The sequence below is a fragment of the Balaenoptera acutorostrata genome, chromosome 11 (genome assembly GCF_949987535.1).
Source record: "Balaenoptera acutorostrata chromosome 11, mBalAcu1.1, whole genome shotgun sequence".
Classification (NCBI taxonomy): domain Eukaryota; kingdom Metazoa; phylum Chordata; class Mammalia; order Artiodactyla; family Balaenopteridae; genus Balaenoptera; species Balaenoptera acutorostrata.
In genome coordinates this window covers 80,912,771-80,932,476 of record NC_080074.1, presented here as the reverse complement: position 1 = coordinate 80,932,476, position 19,706 = coordinate 80,912,771, and the positions used below count along the sequence as shown (strand labels likewise).

At 37.5% G+C, this 19,706-nt stretch overlaps 1 protein-coding gene across 2 annotated transcripts in view; it reads right to left on the bottom strand.

Annotated features, from left to right (window-relative positions):
* The window catches only part of IPO8 (importin 8), a 70,033-nt gene extending 51,199 nt beyond the window's left edge, over positions 1-18,834 (bottom strand). The window contains exons 1-5 of one of the 2 annotated variants that reach the window (XM_057557064.1): positions 18,536-18,834; positions 12,729-12,810; positions 7,740-7,896; positions 5,034-5,192; positions 3,886-4,042 (exon numbers count right to left, since the gene is read on the bottom strand). In XM_057557064.1, the coding sequence (XP_057413047.1) occupies positions 3,886-4,042; positions 5,034-5,192; positions 7,740-7,896; positions 12,729-12,810; positions 18,536-18,619 (639 nt within the window). In that variant the 5' untranslated portion in view covers positions 18,620-18,834. The remainder of the gene's footprint in view (positions 1-3,885; positions 4,043-5,033; positions 5,193-7,739; positions 7,897-12,728; positions 12,811-18,535) is intronic. The other variant, XM_057557065.1, reaches the window with a different exon arrangement.
* Positions 18,835-19,706: the final 872 nt, after the last annotated feature.

Genomic DNA, 19,706 nt, shown 5'->3' with positions numbered 1-19,706 from the left:
AGTGTTTTCATTTTTTTCCAGATATATACCCAGCAGTAGAATTGCTGGATCATGTGGTGGTTCTGTTTTTAGTTTTTTCAGGAACCTCCATACTGCTTTCCATAATGGCTGTACCAATTTACATTCCCACCGACATGTACGAGGATTCCCTTTTCTCCACATCCTTGCCAACATTTGTTATTTGTAGACTTTTTTTTTTTTTAATTTATTTATTTATTCATTATTTTTAGCTGTGTTGGGTCTTCGTTTCTGCGTGAGGGCTTTCTCTAGTTGCGGCGAGCGGGGGCCACTCTTCATTGCGGTGCGCGGGCCTCTCACTATCGTGGCCTCTCTTGTTGTGGAGCACAGGGTCCAGACGCGCAGGCTCAGTAGTTGTGGCTCACGGGCCCAGTTGCTCCGCAGCATGTGGGATCTTCCCAGACCAGGGCTCGAACCCATGTCCCCTGCATTGGCAGGCAGACTCTCAACCACTGCGCCACCAGGGAAGCCCTAGACTTTTTGATGATAGCTATTCTGACCAGTATGAGGTGGTATCTAGTGGTTTTGATTTGCATTTCTCTGATAATTAGTGATGTTCAGCATCTTTTCATGTGCCTGTTGGCCACCTGTATGTCTTCTCTGGATAAATGTCTATTCAGGTCTCCTGCCCATTTTTAATTGGGTTGTTTTTTTGATATTGAGTTGTATGAGCTGTTTATATATTTTGGATATTAACCCCTTATTGGTCATATCCTTTGCAAATATTTTCTCCCATTTAGTAGGTTGTCTTTTGTTTTGTCAATGATTTCCTCTGCTGTGCAAAAGCTTTTAAGTTTAATTAGGTCCCACTTGTTTATTTCTGCTTTTATTTCCTTGCCTTAGGAGACAGATCAAAAAAAATTGCTATGATTTATGTCAAAGAGTTTTCTCCCTATTTTCTCTTCTAGGAGTTTTATGGTTTCCAAGTCTTAATCCACTTTGAGTTTATTTTTGTATATGGTGTGAGGAAATGTTCTAATCTCGTTCATTTGCATGTAGCTGTCCAGTTTTCCCAGCACCACTTACTGAAGAGACTGTCTTTTCTCCATTGTATATTCTTGCCTCCTTTGTCATGGATTAATCGACCATAGGTACGTGGGTGTATTTCTGAGCTCTCTGTTCTGTTCCATTGATCTATATGCTTGTTTTTGTGCCAGTACCATGCTGTTTTGATTACTGTGTCTCCGTAGTATAGTCTGCAGTCAGGGAGCCTGATACCTCCAGGTTTGTTCTTTTTTCTCAAGATTGCTTTGGCAAATCAGGGTCTTTTGTAAATTATTTGTTCTAGTTCTATGAAAAATGTCATCAGTATTTTGATAGAGATTGCATTAAATCTATAGATTGCTTTAGGTAGTATGGACATTTTTACAATATTAATTATTCTAATCCAAGAACACAGAATATCTTTCCATTTCTTTGTATTGTTTTTAAATTCCTTCATCAATGTTTTATAGTTTTCAGAGTATAGGTTTTTTACCTCCTTGGTTAAGTTTATCCCTAGGTATTTTACTCTTTTTGATGCAATTGTAAATAGAGGTGTTTCCTTAATTTCTCCTCCCATAATTATCTTTTTTTGTGGTGGAAACTCATTCTAATGACTTTAATGAAAATCTTTATGTCATGAAACATTCAAGAAACATTTTTTCAATTACTTTCCTCTACACTGTGGCATGAAATCACAGTCCACTGTATTACAGTGTGCAACCCCACCCCTACTACACCTTGAGCTACAGGAGATGAGGCATAGCACCTCTGCATCCATGCATTCCAAAACCTACTATACACTAAGGACATAATGCTAAGTAAAGCTCACAGTCTAGTTGGGGCGGAGGGGGGACACATTTAAACAAGGAATTACAATATGGTATGATAAACAGTACAGATAAAAGCAGTATAATGTTGATAAGGGCACCCATGAGAACCACCTAATGCAGCCTGCTACTATCAGAGACAACTTCCTGGAAGAAGTGATATGCAAGCCAAGACCTGGAGGAGCACAAATTGACCAGGGCATAAAGGGGAAGGAGAATGCTCCAGGCAGAAACACAGTGCCTTAAAGGCTCAGAAGTGACAGAGGACATGATCTGCTCATGAAGCTGAAAGAATTTCCATATGGCTGGAGTGTAAAGAACAAAGCTAAAGCTAAGTATGGTATAAGATGAGGCAAGAGATGAAGGGTTTTATAGGCCATGGGAAAAAGTTAACACTTTGTTCTAAATGCAGTGGGGAGTCAGTTGGCTTTACGATGGGGAACATAGGAGGAGCAGGCTAAGGGCTGGGGGAAAGTAACAATGAGTTCACTTCTGGACAAACGAGTTCTGAAATATGTACGGAATATTCAACAGCCCTGTACACAATATTTAATAAATGCTTAGACAAAATCAATTTCATTGTATCATACTTTTTAAAACATAAACTTTTCTGCCTCTTCCCAAATTGTCAATCACTTTTTACTTACATAAACACTGTAACTGTGCCTCTTAAAGCCTTCTAAATTTTTGCTTCCAGGATTTCCCACTAAAGAATATTACTGTATTAGCATATAATAGATTACTAAAATGGTTTCAAATGATGAGGGTTTTTTTCTGTTTTTTTTAGGTTTTTAGCACATACATGTTGAGGAAAAAAAATTTAGATTTTTGTTCTCTTAGCAAACCAAGTAGAAGTAGAGGCTTTAAGAAAACTATTTCATCAGCCTCTGTCTTACTTACTGATTCCTGGCTATGCTTCTCCCAATAGGAAAGGAAAGTCTGGCTCAGAATAAATGGGATATTACTATATCTAACGGCAAAACATCTCACTGAATAAAAAATATTTGCCACAAAGTGATTCTCCTGAGAAAGATTTCTGAACAGAAGAACAAAAACAAAAGCACCGTACATCTTCCTACCTTATTACATTTAAAAAAAGAAAAAACAAAATAGAGGGTGAAGGAATATGTTTTCCTAGTAGTCCAGTTTCTTCTCTTTTCTCAGATGTGCCTCCTTTCCCCTTCTCTCTTCCCCAAAAAAGGCTAAGCTGAAAAAAAAGGAAAATCTGCCTTGGACTGTCTCTATTAAAAGTTTAAAACATGAGGCTAAAAATATAAATCTTTATTCAAGTGAAATATTCTAGAACAGTACAAAAGTACTTATGTCAGATAGAAGCCAAGAACAAAACCAAACTATCTTGGCTCTCTAGCCTGATGAAACTACCCTCTTGCCGTGACTAATTTAACTAGAAAGCATGAAATAAAGCCTTAATCCATTCATCATCACACAGTTTAAACTGACAACAATTATTCTTTCTCCACCCAGATCGAAATAACTTACCCAAGTCTTTTGAGGATTAAATTTTAAATATTTTTATATTTAAAACATTCCATATTAATGTTCTTTATAGCTTTCAGGTAAGAAAAAGGAAGTATTTTAAATGAAGGTAAATGAGGCACTCAATCTTGTTTGTTAGCTTTAAATGGGTCAAATGCAAAGAAACTACCATCAATATGATTTCCCAATTAAAAAAAGCAGCTCTCTTCCTTCCTCTTCTCCTATAATCATAACTAATCTACAGGCAGAATGCTATGGACAGATTAGTCAAATTATCGGGTTTCAGGAAAGTTAACTACCTTGTTTCTTCCATACCCAGACTTCAGACACTGCGGGTGAAAGGCATATGGACACTGAATCTCAGCTCTGCCACTCAGATAACCTTGGACAATTAAGTTGACCTCTCAAAGTCTGTTTGCTCATAAGGATTTTTTTAAGGAAATACATGTGAGAATATACAATATGTAATTTTTAACAATAACTGACACTTACTGAGCACTTTCTATGTATCAGGCAGAAATACAAGGCTCCGTATTTGTCTTCTGCTATAGAAACTTACCTGCACAAGTGCATAAAAGATTTTCAGGATCTGCTTCTGTATTAATACAGAATAATGTGAGGAATCAGGAAGGAGCTGCATGATTTGTTGCTGAATACGAGGCAGAAATATTTGCATTGCTGCTATAAGAGGTTCTCTTTCCTCTGCTTTCTTATATCTACATAAGCAAAGACAAAAAGAGAGAACAATAATTTCTCCCCCACAAAAGAGCTATAAACAATGAATGAAAAACAATATTTTTAAACTATATAAAGCTAAATAATAACATTCCAAACACTAGCTTACATTTTCTGTTTGGATTGTTAGAATAAACTTGAAAGGAACTTTGAAAGAGCATATCCCTGTTTTAGGCAGAATACCTAAAATCTTTCTAGAAAGAGACTAGTTCAAAAAAATCCAAGATAGTTTTGCAACTTTCCTACATGAATTTTTCTAGTACTTAAATTAAGTTTCACATACCACAATTCTTGCTATAAAATACAAGTTGATAAACAGTTCAAATAGACATTCCTATCATATAACAAATAATGTGGTGGAAAAAACATTTCTCCGTCTACCACCCTACTTTGAGAAGTTAAAACAGTTTACAAATTTAGGTGCCCTTAGACCACTTTAACACGTATAAATCTAAAATATCCTCTAAAAATCATTTTAGAAGGAAGACTACAGGATTTTGCATGCAGGAGCAGCAATCCCCTTAGAAGCTAGAAAGCACTGCTATTAAATGCGACACTAGTCCCACACCTCCCAAGCAACTTTTATAGAAAAGAAAGTCACTAGCAAAGAAACTTGAACATTTTCTACCTTGCATCCAAAAAGGTAAATGTTTGGTTTACTTAATGATGTGCTTACTTAAAGACAAATGTTAAGGTACCTCTCTCCATCAAAATTTCCAAGGAAAGCTGTTAATAAACAGTCCTCTGAAACTAACAAATAAGTTTGAAAAGCACTAACTTAGAGATTAGTACATTAGCAGATTAAAGATTCTTTGAAAAACTGTAGTAAATAAACATGTTTAACTGTGTTTAATCCAACATTTCCCAAACTAACCTGATTCTGTAGAACACCCATAGCAGACCCCTCTATGCAATGCAATTCTTTCTAAGTAACAGGAGGCTGGTATCTTCAGCCAATAGAAATCAACTTACTCATATGTCTTCACCAGTTGATACAGACATAATAAACTGCCAAGCCAGCTTCCACTGCTCTGTGATTGCAAGTAATAGTCTATCTTGTCGACTACCGCTGGCCAGTGACCAGGGAAATCGTATTTAATGATGGCACGGAGACACATTGTTAACTGGACTCTATAAAGTGGGGGAAAAAAATCCAAAATCTAAGTAGTTATAAATATCAGGCTTCAAAGACCTCTAATATTGTACATAAAAACACTCTGATTTCTATTTACCTACATTATATAGATATTTATCTGGGGTGGAGGGAAAAAGAGCAGTCTTATAAAGAAAAACCTATAAAGTCCTATAAAGAATTTAAAAATAAATTCAGGGACTTCCCTGGTGGTCCAGTGGTTAAGACTTCGCCTTCCAATGCAGGGGGTGTGGGTTTGATCCCTGGTCGGGGAGCTAAGATCCCACATGCCCTGTGGCCAAAAAACCAAAACGTAAAACAGAGGCAATATTGTAACAAATTCAATAAACACTTTAAAAATGGTCCACACCAAAAAAAAAAAAAAAAACTTAAAATAAATTCATAAAAAAATTTCCAAAAAAAAGACAATGAATCCACCCCAGCTCTGTAAAATTTCCCAGCTTGTTATATTTTGTATTTTGGTTATCATATCCTAAGGGGGAAACAAACCAAAAAAGTATTTTATCATTTCAACTGGACAAACTTAGCCTAAAAATGGTCAAAGTAAGTAAAATGGAGGCCTACATAACAGTGGGAAACATCTCTGTGAGCCAAAACCTGGAACCATTCATCATCAGTTCCAAGTCACACAGTATTTTGCACCTATCACTGCTTCCTGAGATCCTAATTTTTGTATGAAGAAACAAGCATTAGCTGGCAATTCCTGAAGAGGAGTGCTAAGAGCTATTTCCAAAGAAATAAAGAAAAAAGCAACAGGAAAGACATAAAAAAAAAAAAAAGAAGAAATCTCTTTAATGAAACCACAAAGGGAAGTTATGAAAGATGCGATCTCATATAACACTTAGGTCTGTAATCATTTCCTCAATTGGATCCAACTGTAATTGGGATTGACAAGAAAGTGAGGGGAAAAAATTTCTCTTCTACCAACTATTAGTATGTCCTTACATGGTCACTTGCAAATGGTTGGAGAGTGAATCTAGCTAAATTAGGATTCCACAGCGCCAAGACAGCCAATAACTTGATTTCACTGAAATGAAACAAACAAATAATGCCTTTCCCTTGCAAAGGATCTTTTCCAAATCTAATTGCAAAAGATCCTTTGCAATACTCTTAAATAAACTTTGAGAATATTTCTTTAAGAGTAGTTACAATTAAGCCTTCAGGACATAAAAAATGCAAAGCCACAAAGAACTGTCTCATAATAAAGATAACCTCTTGTGCCACCAGCAGCTGTTCCTAAACAACAAATAGGTCATATTTGTATTCAATAAAACTGAAACTTTTCATTTTTTAAATTTCATCTTCAGGTTGACCCTCTTAATCCTTTCTCAATTCCAAGCCAAGCAAAGGATGTTTATGAACAGCCATCCTTTCATATATTAATGTGTAGAAGCATTGCTTGCAAGATTCAGAGAGATTTGAAAATGTAAAGATTTTGACAAGAAGTGGACACATGATGGTACCACAGGGAAGCCAGTACCAGATGGCATTTGGGCAACCAATGAGAATAATGATTTTCTTTCATCAATACCCCTATTTTCTCCTCTTACCCAAACAACTGCACAAAGAGGTGTTCAATGTTTGTCCACCTTCCTCACTGTTATCCTCACACCTTCTTCCCTTTCTTCTGCTTATGCCGATGTACATTATACACTCAGGGATAAGGTTACATCTAATCTCTTGAAGTTAAATAATTTCATTCCCCTACCTCAATTTCATCTATTTCCCTTCCACATGTTCAAAAGAAACCTAATCACTTGCTCATGGTGAAAAGAATTTGTTTCTCCTGTTTTAAGACTGCATTATTTTTTTGACCTACACCTCTGTTGTCCACTAAGGGCAGGTACCAGCTACATGCACTGTAATTTAATCAAAATTAAATTAAAAATTCAGTTCCTCAGTTACACTAGCCACATTTCAAGTACTCAGTTGGCTTCTACGCCACATGGCTAAATATCAGACAGTGTGGATATAAAAGATTTCCATCACTGCAGAAAGTTCTATTGGACAGTGCTGCTTTATAGCATCTAATCTAAATTTGAAAAACTAGAGACAATTCTTCTAGTTTATATTTTCTCTATCCTGTCTTCTTCAAAAGAAAAGAAGCTCAGTTCATAAAAATGAACAAAAAGATACGTAAAGTGTTACAAAAACTGGTAGGTTAAAACCCCCAGAAGTCAATTTCCCTGTATCAGGGAAAAGAAAAGCAGATAGTAAAAAGTCAAGAGCTCATAACTAAGAACACAGGTTATTCACATAGCAAGGATCTATACAACAATTTTAGTTAGATTTTTGCCTCAACTCTTTTGGTGGCAACTTATAGAAACTAAATTTTTTTTCCAAAATATTTTGAGGCAAAGAATTACAAATGCAAAAACAAATAACTAAAACTGTACTCTTTGAGTGCCCATCTTCATTACTTTATCTCTTTTAAAAAACAAACTTGAGGCTGATGATTAAATCCAACCTCCCCCATTCATATATTTCGGGCTTCCTACTAAGCATATAGAAATAGTATAATGTACCTCACTAAATCTGGAGACCGAATTATTCCTTCCACAATATTATCACGTATTTGCTGGCGATCATTTTCATGAATGTTAAATGGAAATATTGCTTCTCCTGGTGGAGGTTCTCGGTCCGGCCAGTACTGGGTCACCATGTTCTTCAAGTAAATGGCAGCTAAGTCAGAGAAAAAAAATGCTAAAGTAGCAGTATCAAAAAGATGGCTTTCATTCAGCTTTACAGAGCATGAAAGGCTAAACCCTTCAACGCCAAACATGATACCCAGCAAAAATGGAAAATCTTACAGTTATAAATAGCCAAGTGGGGAAGGGAAAATGGATAAGAATTTAAAGTTTCTCTTTAGCTAGTAAAGCAAGTCTAAGCAGGAAACATCTCATTAAATCAAGCTTCCAGAGTTTACATGACAGAAAAATGATCCAGGGACTCAAGTATGCATCCTTAGACTAAATACAAGATGGTCTAAATGAAACTCTACTAAATGTACTTTGAGACCGTAAGAGTCATACTGTTCATAATGCCTAATACTGAACTGACAACACATGAAATTCTACAGTCCTTCATGTAGATTGCTTTTTTTGTTTTTCTTTCACTGGCTATTATCCTGCACTACCATTTTGAAATACCTATAGTATTGGTAATTTTTATCTAACCCTTTTGAAATATTTGCCACTTGTAAATATAACAATAAAGAAAAGGACATCAGCTTTCAAATATTTTTGGAAAATCTCAGGAAATTTCTTACCTGTTTATTTCTATCAAAATACATAATCAATGATTCTGTTCCTATTCTTTTTAATCATCATCAACATTTAACAAAAGACTTCTGAAAGAAGCTAACATACTGCTACAGAATTTTGATAGGGGATGTGAAGTTTTCTAACCATCCCAGCTGAGCACTGAATGTAAATTAATACTTATAGTGTCATATTGTTACATATATATAATATATATGAATAAAGAGAGGTGATCTGCAAAGCATTATAACTTTCTTCCCTTAAGTTTCTCCTCTCCCTTCTCCCCCCAACCCAATCCTCCCTTCATCTCAATTTTAACATAAACTAAATTGGCTCGTAAAAGCATCATACCACATAGAATAAACCAACGTGTTCTACATTGGCTATAATACAACAGAAACCCAATGAAATTATAAACCTGACATCCTACAAGCTCCTCTTTCATTAGTTTTGATTCAACACAGGTCTGAAAAAGACAATTTCACCTAGGATTTCCATTTTTTAGGATAAAAACAAAAATTATTTGAGAGAGTGAAAGGGAGGGAGGGAGGGAGAGAGAGGGAGAAAATGTGTCTATATGTGAGATAGTTTGGGTTTTTGTCTTTTTTTAATTCAGATCACACAGGCTCTGGACTAAGTACCATCGTTTGTCCCAGTATATTTATTTTTTAATATTACAGTCATCAGCAATAAAAATACATAAACTGTTGAAAAAAATGAATAAATGATCTAAGAATATGGTCCAACCTGTCAGCAGTTCAGACTGATTTCATGAGATTAATCTTTGCAAAAAGAAAAATCAAAAAATCAATATATTATACACACCATTTTAATCCCTACAGAACTAGTCTTGAAAATAAAAAACAACTTTCAGAAGCAAAGATACAGACATGGTAAAATCATGGACTTACTCATAATTCAGTCATTAAATGCTATTAATTTTATAACTAAAAATATTTTTATTATGGGACACCACAAGAGATGGCCTATATAAAAGGCACACTGACAAATGTGTATATGTTGGAATAAATCTGCAATTAGTTAAAATAAAATTGACCTTAATGAATAATTTGAAAAGAGAATATTAATTACTCTCATGGATAATCATGGATTACTAAAGATAATGAGGGAAAAATACCAAAAATAACTGAAACTGTACCAATAATCTAAAAATCTCCCTTTAATCATTTAATTCAAGTATCTAACATTTGCCAGAGCTAAGAAAATACAAATATCTTAATTCATTCATAAAGAAATTAAGTATTAAAATTTGCTTTTCTGCAGAATCCACTTACAATTTCAAGCATCTTAAGTTTGAAATTAGTTTTAAAACATACACACGCTTCTCCCCTTCTCAAACACAATGAATCATCACGTACGCTCTATCCTCTGGACCCAGAGCCACCACTACACAGATCAACTGGGTTCCATAACCTCAAAGGGGAAGGGATGCCATTAAACTCTGTGAAGCAGAATGCTGTGCTTTTTGAGTTGATGTTTTTAAGCTTTTCCATTTTTCATAGTAATTTGGTAGCCCCTCTCTCCTCCTCTCCCTTGTTATTACTTTAATCTGTTAAAGGCTAGGAAATAAGGTAACAAAGTGTATATATTATATCCAAAACAAGATTAAATAGATTCTGAGTATCCTACAAATAAGACACATTCGTTTTAACAAAAGAGCTTCTTGAAGTGCTTCTGGACTGATCAGAGGCAACTTTCTGTTTATTTCTAGGTTTTGTATTCTGGAACACTGAGGTTAACCTTAATAATGCTATTAAGCTTAACAATCAAAAGGAAAACAGTGAAGCAAACATCCAAATTTATTTTGTTTGGCTTGCCAATATCAAAATATTACATTTATTTCCTATTTCTTCACAGTAAGGTAATAAAGGACATTCACTAATGAGCTTGCTTGATAATAGCAAGAATATTTTAGAATTGCCCACAAACAAAATAATCAAGAACTGAATATTTTGCAGAACTAAGTATTTCCACTTAATATTAGCATAATTTTTTACAGCTTTATACAGGCTGATATTTTTTAATCAAAGATCATATCATTCTTCTTAAAATGTCATGCTAAAATGATAAATTATCTGTCTGGGTGTCACCATCAGATTCTTGGAGCATTTGTATTTTAATAATAGATTAAATAGAACAGAAAATTTATAAATGGCACTTAAGTTTAGGTGATAATGTAGAAGTCTACACAGTATATTTCAGACTGTATAACAAAAGGGATGCTCTAAAGTAGAAAGTTGTCCTAATAAATTAGGACATGATCAACCACCAAGACAAACCCTGTCATGTGGCTGACAGATTTGAAATCTACATAAACTGTGAAGAAAAAATTGCCTTTAAATGCTATTTACATTTTATATCAAAACTTAATTACCTAAGTTATTAAGATTTAAAGTTGTATACAGTTGGTGAGGACATGGGGAACCCAGCATTCTAATGCACTGTTGATAGAAAAAGCAAGTAAATGCAACTTGGTGATAAGATTCAAAATTCTAAATGTTAATATTGTTAGTAACATTGACCTAGCACTTCCATTTGTTAAAATTTATTCTGTGAAACTATCCGCACGAGCATCCAGAGATATGTGTCCAAGGATGTTCATTTCAGCATTACCTCTATCAAAAACAACAAAAAGGGACAATAAAGGAAATGTCCACTAATATCAGATTGCTTAAATAAACTATGGCCGTTCTAATTCAAAGAAATATTGAATGATTTTTACAAAGAATTAAGTATATGTACATGCACTGACATGGAATGATCCCCCAAGGGTATAAGGTTAAATGAAAAAAAAGGAAATTATAAAATAGCATGTGTAATACAAACAGATTTTTGTTACTTTTTAAAACCAGCTTATCTACAGAAAAAAAAAGAATTAGAGAACCATGCACCAAAGTTGATGGTAGGTATCTTTGGGGGTGGGATTAAGAGCAATCTAATAATATAAACTGTATTTTTGTAATGTTTATATGTCACATAAAGAAGACATATTAATTTAATAAATTGCTTTAAGATATTTAAAAATACTGTTTCTACAAAGCTTTATGGGAAATTCATAATGGTGCTATAAACACTTAGGTTATTAAAATAGGTTCCACTTAGCAAAATGTGGTTTCAAAACAGCCCTATTTTATAAAACAAAGATTAAATTGAGAATTGTGGTTTCAAAAAACTTACATAGAAGTCTTATAAACCTTATTAAAGTAAAAAAATAATTCCACCGTGAATGTTTTTCCATAGGTTTTTCTTAACCACAAATGGATCGTTTAGAAAATCATACATATTTTTCCAAAACTTAATGGTTCCCTACTTTTTTATTCTGTTATGTTCAAGTAAAACTAAATACTTTTATCAGCATGTATAGTATAATCCCATTTCTATATTGTTCATCTATCCTTCTTCCTGAACACATGCAAAGACTAATGTTCACCCAATGTTAATGATGGTCATTTCTGAGTGATGAACGTCAGGTAATTTTTTTCTACTTTTTTGTTTCTATTTTTCTATATTGCCCAAATTATTTATTAGTACATATCACCTACATAATTCTTTAAGTCTCTTCAATTACATATTTTTTAATTAGCTATTATCATTTTACCCCTTTTATCATGAAATTATTCTCTTTCCAGGACTCATTACACTCCAAGACTTTCCCCATTTTTTAACCTTCTGGGTTCTAATTACCAGTTCATTAAAAAAGCGAAAAGAAGAATAATACACAACATCAGGGAACTACCCTAAGATCCCACAGACTCAAAAGTAAGTTTCATGTTTATAACAAAAGTCCTGCTCCCCAATCATGTGGTTAAGAACACCTGTGCAAACCTTATCTCCATGATCTGACGCATGAATGGAACCAAATTAATATATATAAATTCATGGCCTTAATCTATGGGCCCAAAGGCAAGGCCACCAGGAAGCATTAAAAATTAGGGAGATAAAGCTATTAAAACTGGGAAAGCTAAGAGGGAAAAATGACAAGGTTATAGAGAAAAGAAACTGTAGCTAGAAGCTAGAAGGGAGAAGAGGAAAGAAAAAGCTATGGGAGATTTAAGAGCTCAGTATGGACCTCTAAATTTCCAGGGAAAAAGAGAGTGAGTTTTTAAGCCATTAGAAATACTTCATGTGTGTTTCCTATGTTTTCAAAGAAAGCAGATATTTAGAAATGAAATAAAACGCTAGTCCTACTTTTACCCATAAATAAACTTATAAAGGATAAAAAAACCAACTCACCTGCCTGGCGTACTGGGAATTCCACATGGTCAGAGACTATAATCCGAAGTAAACTGGGGGCAAAATTGATAATCTTGTAAGACTGAAATTACAAAGAAATATTTTATAAAAAAATAGGGCAATATAAATGAATAACTGTTAGCACCTGTTCCTGAATGCATTACTGTCCAAATAAAAGAAACACTTTTTTTTTTTTTAATTATTTATTTATTTTTGGCTGTGATGGGTCTTCGTTTCTGTGCGAGGGCTCTCTCTAGTTGCGGCAAGCGGGGGCCGCTCTTCATCGCGGTGCGCAGGCCTCTCACTATCGCGGCCTCTCTTGTTGCGGAGCACAGGCTCCAGACGCACAGGCTCAGTAGTTGCAGCTCACGGGCCTAGTTGCTCCGCGGCATGTGGGATCTTCCCAGACCAGGGCTCGAACCCGTGTCCCCTGCATTGGCAGGCAGATTCTCAACCACTGCGCCACCAGGGAAGCCCAAAAGAAACACTTTTAAAGTGAGAGAAACTCTCCAAAGCCAAATGAAGATTACTAAAATACTCCAAGTCAGAAAAATTTACTTAGAATAAATTGATGAATAAATGAGTAAGAACACTTTCATGTTTTTTGGACATATATTGTCAAAATGCTCTCCGGAAAGGGTGTAGCAATTTACACTCCCAAGAGTAGAATATGTGTGTGTTCATCTATCTAATATAGGGATTAGCATTATCATTCCTTCAAAACTTTTAAACCTTATTCATATTTTAAATTACATTTATTCTAGCTTGAATTTTTTTCCTGTTTGTTGGCTATTTGTTTTCTTCTACAAATTCCTTTTTCCCCTCACCCTTTTGTAAGTGGAATATTTGTTTTATTCTTAATAAATTCTAGGAGCTATTTTATGAATTTAATCTCAAATTTTTATTTGACTTATACATTGCAAGTGTTTGTTTCCAGCTTATTTGTGCTTCAATTTTGTTTATGGTATTTTTGACAAACAGGAAAACATGGGCTACAGAAAACAAGAGATCCAACACAGAATATGGACAATGGCTGTGCATGAGCTATAGAGAGGAACCAGTCCAGACTGGAACAGTGTGCTTCACAAGACAGTGCTGAGAGCTGTCGTCACCAGCTGCTCTCTGTTGCCAGAGCATCTTTTAAACTTAACAATGCCCAAGTGAGCCTGTGCTGATGAACTGCCTGCTGCCTGGGCCATTTCTCCCCATAGACATGTTCTACTTTGACCTATTCCTGAGTTTGGCCATGGTAACTTTAGAAGCAAAAAAAAAAAAAAATAGAGAGCAACCTATTCCTTCTGATCATATACCCTCCAGATGTCTAGTACCTGGACCTAGTACCTGTCTAGTACAGGTCTGCCACATTCCCAGAGCTCACACTTGGCCTTGCCCGCTGACATTCCCAGAAAAGACTCATACTCAGTGAGGGTAAAGCCAGACCATGATGCAGAGAGTCTTTTCTGCTTACCTCCTCCCAGGAGCCTGGATCTATGGTGCATCCCTTTCAGTACACCACTAGGTTTATGCATACCACTCCATTTTTTAAATTTATCACCTTTCCTATTATTTATAATAGCATTTATTAAGATAAATGTTCAGGGACTTCCCTGGTGGCGCAGTGGTTAAGACTCCATGCTCCCAATGCAGGGGGCCGGGGTTCGATCTCTGGTCAGAGAATTAGATCCCACATGCATGCCACAACTAAGAGTTCACATGCCACAACTAAGGAGCCTGTGTGCCGCAACTAAGGAGCCCGCCTACCACAACTAAGACCTGGTGCAACCAAATAAATACATATTAAAAATAAATAAATAAATGTTTGACCAAAAATTTGGAGAAAACTGGCATCTTTAAAATATCGCTTCTTTCCATCCAGGAACATTATGCTTTCCAAGTCTTTCCATATCCTTCAATAAAATTATAAATTATCTTATAATTGCTCTTCCTTTCATCCTGTATAAACCTCAAAATCTTAAATCTGTTGTGTATAAAGTAAATTGAAACCACCAGAAATTTAAAGTAGTTTTTAAGAAAACAGATTTCTTTTAATAGCAGTTTACAGGAGTCAAAATTAAAACAGATTTAGCTCAGTCTCACCTTCTACATTTACATTCTTGTAAAATAACTCACGTTTACAACTTTTGAGATACTGTAAGATCCTGTAGTGAATCAATGATTGAAACATATATATTGTTTAGTTCTAATCTACATAGTTTACTTATTATACATAAGTACAAAATAACCTTTACACTTAGATTAATACTACTTATTTGGAAGTAGTTACAGTGGAGACTTTATTTGAACACTGTTGTCATTGTACACATTTTGGAACTCCTCTTCTTACAACTGTTTGACATTTCACAGAACTTCTGCAACTTTTTGTCTTCTTTCAGCCTTGATTCAATCAACATTAATTTGATCAGCTAAAACATTCAGTGGTAAATTCAGATATATTCTCATACTACTTTCCTTACAAATATTTATCCAATTTCCTTTTCTACCCTGGGCTTCAAGTTTCTAAAAAATAATAATAATACTATCTCTCAATGATTTCTTGAGGATATTTGGTTCATACCTGTGAAGTTTTCTGAAAATAAACTTTCCTTGCTTAGCTAAATTCTGCATTTTATGAGAATTCATTTAAAGCAAAAAAACCTGATGTTTTCCCACTCTGCCTCATTGCTCCCTCAGCATTAACTTTTCCAGTCCTCCAACACACCAAGTTGAAGGCCTTTACTGAACTTGCTCTTCCCTTTCTTCCTCTCCCAGTTCTTCATCTGGTTCACTTCTTCACAATATCTAGGTCTCTGCTCAATGCCATTCTTCAGAGACTGATCACCCTACTTATACATTCCAACACTCTCTCTAGGGCTTTACTCTCTACGGCACTTATAACCTAAAATTGTATTATTTACTTTTCTGTATCCCCCACTAGAATGTAAGGTCCATGAGAGCAGAGTCTTGTAGTAGTGCCTGCAAATAACCCGATAAATATGTTATTCATAGAAGCAAACTCTTAAAGGGCAATAAAAATGATACATACAGATGCATGGAAAAGGAGAGATTCCAAAGAGTGGCAATGAAAGTAAATATCTTCCCTTTCTTTTTTTTTTTTTTTAAAGATTTATTGATTGATTGATTGATTGCTATGTTGGGTCTTCGTTTCTGTGCTAGGGCTTTCTCCAGTTGCGGCAAGCGGGGGACACTCTTCATCGCGGTGCGCGGGCCTCTCACTATCGTGGCCTCTCTTGTTGCGGAGCACAGGCTCCAGACACGCAGGCTCAGTAGTTGTGGCTCACGGGCCTAGTTGCTCCGCGGCATGTGGGATCTTCCCAGACCAGGGCGCGAACCCGTGTCCCCTGCATTAGCAGGCAGATTCTCAACCACTGCGCCACCAGGGAAGCCCAATATCTTCCCTTTCGAGGCCATGATTTATTAAAAGAAGACACCTTTCTGGATGAGTTACTGGAAAAAGATATCCACCCATTCCTACTTCCCTATGCTGCTGCTAAAGGGACTGCTGGGTTTAAAGACAATGATGAATGTGTACAGGATCCATTCTTAATATCCTCCAATAAAACTGAAAACACATTTTTTCCAGAGAAACAATATCAGATATAGCAGTCAAGGAGCCAGTCCTTTGGAACACAGGCCGTTATGTTTTGAAACTGCCTACTCTTCTAAATGGCAACTGACAAATCAATCAGTACACTGTAGAAACTGCCCCTATTTCCTATGCAGAGAATATTTATCGTGGGGGGACCTAGACTAAAATATTAAATGAGCTGGACCCTAATCATTTATGGTAGATTACCCGCCTGTTTATTCAACAAAAAAGGAGGTTCCAGTGGTGGTAAAGGATAAAGCATACAAAATCCGACATTAAAACCATGTTTTATTAAAAGGTTATGTGACATTATACTTTGGTCTTCTACTTACAATTCAAAAAAATACTTAGAGCATATTACAATCCAAAGCATTATACTAAATATAAATGCTAAATGAGTGACATAGCAATAAGCTACTTTTAGAAGTTGCAGAGGAAATTGTGGTTCTGTGATGAGTTGGGTGGATATGGGGCGGGGCAGGGCAGAGTGAGGTTGGAATGGATTTGGATTGAAATATCACGAAGAAAAGGGTAGAATTGGATCCTAAATGTCTCTTGCAGTTCTGTAGGCTTTCCTCCCTACCTTTTCCACTTCTATAAATTCAACTGCACTTATATACTGATGACTCAGAAACAAAGCAAGGGTGGGCTAACAGAGGCAGGGTAGTACAACATGATAGGAAAGACACGATCCCTGTCAACACTATCAGTATAACATCTGGCCTCATTGTGAAGAGAAACAGGCCAACTCCCCTGTTCATACTGGTAGATTGCAAGTTCAGCTCTTGCTTTGTTCCTCCTAACCAATGCCTGGATTACTATTCTTCTAGCCAAGCAACATATTGTACTTTTACTCTGCAAAGCCTGGGACAGGTACTGACTTTAACTTTCCCCTATTCTGAGTGAGAATCCTTTTCTCTTTGAAGCACCAATGCATTCCCTTTGGGCTTCAGTTCAACTCAACCTTCCCTCCAGAGTCAGTGTTTTCACTCTCCCTTTTATCTCTTGGAAATCCTGGATTCACACTTACTCCACCCAGATTTCCCATTAAAATAATCCGTTTCAGAGATTTACAATGGATATCTGCACTTTAAAGTCAACTCCAACCAAGGAAAACCTAAGTGAACTCCTACAGAAACATTTACTTAGGACGGTCGTTCTCACACTTTAGGAAGCACAGAATCACCTAGCTAGCTAATTAAAACATAACTGGGCCCCATCCCCAGAGTTTCTAATTCTTTAAGTCTAGAGTGAAGCCCCATAATTTGCATTTCCAACAAGTTCCCAAACAATGATGGTGCTCATCCTGGGCAACACTTTGAGAACCACTAATTTAGGTATATTCCTTTACATTTTAAGGATTACTGCAACCTCAAACGGCTGTCACTCTATCCTGGGGGTGGACCTTAATTCGTACTTTTCAGTGAGAGGTCTCTGATTCATTCTTACAGGTGAGGAGTAAAATACAAGCTAGGGTTTGGGATCATTAAATTTGGAAATGTCGGTAGTATCGCTGGAACATGGTCAAGGCTAGTTAGTAAGAATAGAGGATGGGGGATGAAAGAAAGTCTCACACATTTTACCGTTTATAAGAAATCCCTACAAACACTACTCGGCGTGTCTTTCGCAAAGCACTACCACCATAAAAATTGCCTGTTCTTCCCAGAGCACTCTCCCGACAGCATTTCTCCAACGCTCCAACAAAACTCTGCCAATCAGTGTCTAAACGGTGCTGCCAACCCCACAGAAGCAGGCGATGGGCAGGGTTTCCCACAGCAACACCTAAAAAGGGCTGGGTCTGCAGAAAAGCTGAACTCAGATTTGAATTTTAAGTGAATTTTCCCACCAAGTCAGCGTACTTAAGGAAAAGAAATCACATCCCGAAAACACTAGCAAAGCTTGCTAAAGCTTCTTTTTGCGGACCAAGCAGGCTGAACAAACTGCACTGGGGAAGGAAAACGACATAAAGAGATGCAAAGGTGGCCAACAGGTGCGTGAGCCGTTGAGAAAAGATCCGGGGAGTGCGGCGCCACTGGACCCCGGGGCGGGGGCTGGGGCGAGGGTGGAACCGGCCGAGAGACGCGTCGGGGTCTGGGGCCCGGGGCTCGGGGCCCGGGGCCCGGGTGGGGGTGGAGATCAGGGGCGCCGAGGAGGGAGAGCCCGGCGAGCCGGCGGGGGGCGCCGCAGGCCTGCTCCTTACCTGGTTGAGTTCATTCTCAGCTGCAATCCGCAGCTTCGGGTCGATGGTGCCCTTCAGCGCCTGGATGATCCGGTTGAGGTCCATCTCCCCGGGCGGGGGCTCCGCAGCCCCCGGACCAGTAGGCCAGACTGCAGCTTTAGTTTTTCTTTTGACCCTCTCAGCCGCCTCCTCCGTGACCCTTGCACTACCTCACTCCCCACCCCCCGCCACCGTCGCCACCTGCAGCCACTTGCTGCGCCACTCTGACTCCGCGCCCCCTGTCCTCCCTTTCTACCCCCAACAACTCGCTCTCCATTCACCCTTTTACGACAGCCGGTGGGAGGCGGGAGAAGTAAGAAGAGGAAGCGGGGCCTCCTTTACGGCGGCCTCTTCCCCCAGGGCGTGATGCTATGGCCGCCCCCGCTGGCGGCCACCATGCTACTGTACGGAAAGTAGTCTCGGCTTCTTTCCCGGAGGGAAACCGGTTTCACTAGCTCCGGCAGGCGGCAGTCTTGCTGCCATACGGAAAAGAGCCTCCCGCCTCTTCGCAGATCCGGAAACGAGCTAGCTAGGTCTCTTTACAGCTACATCCAAATTAAGCATATATGGATGGCGTGGCACTTTTTGTTAGTCTGAGCACTCTTTGGGCATTACAACTGAGCCTGTTCCAGGGCAGACTTGTTGGGACCTTGAGATCATCTAGCCCAAAGGAGAACAAGTCTTCTTCAGTCTGTGGGAGCCATCATTCATTCATTCACTCACTCATTCACTGAACGGTTTTTTGTTGTTGTTTTTTCTTATTTATTTATTTATTTATTTTTGGCTGCGAGGGCTCTAGGCACGTGGGCTCTAGAGCTCAGGCTCATTAGTTGTGGCGTTGGGGGCTTAGTTGCTCCGCGGCGTTTGGGATCCTCCCGGACCAGGGCTCGAACCTGTGTCCCCTGCATTGGCAGGCGGATTCTTAACCACTGCACCGCCAGGGAAGTCCCTCACTGAACGTTTTTTAAACACGTATTTTTGGGCCAGAGTACTACGATACTTAGGCACCACATTATAACAAAATGAATTCAATGCAGGTTACTATGAAGGAACTTACAGTGTGATAGAAGAGACAAATGTAAACAGAAAAAATATACTTAGAAAGTAACTGTTCCAGATCAGAGCAACTAACTCTATTCCTGAGGGTTTCTGA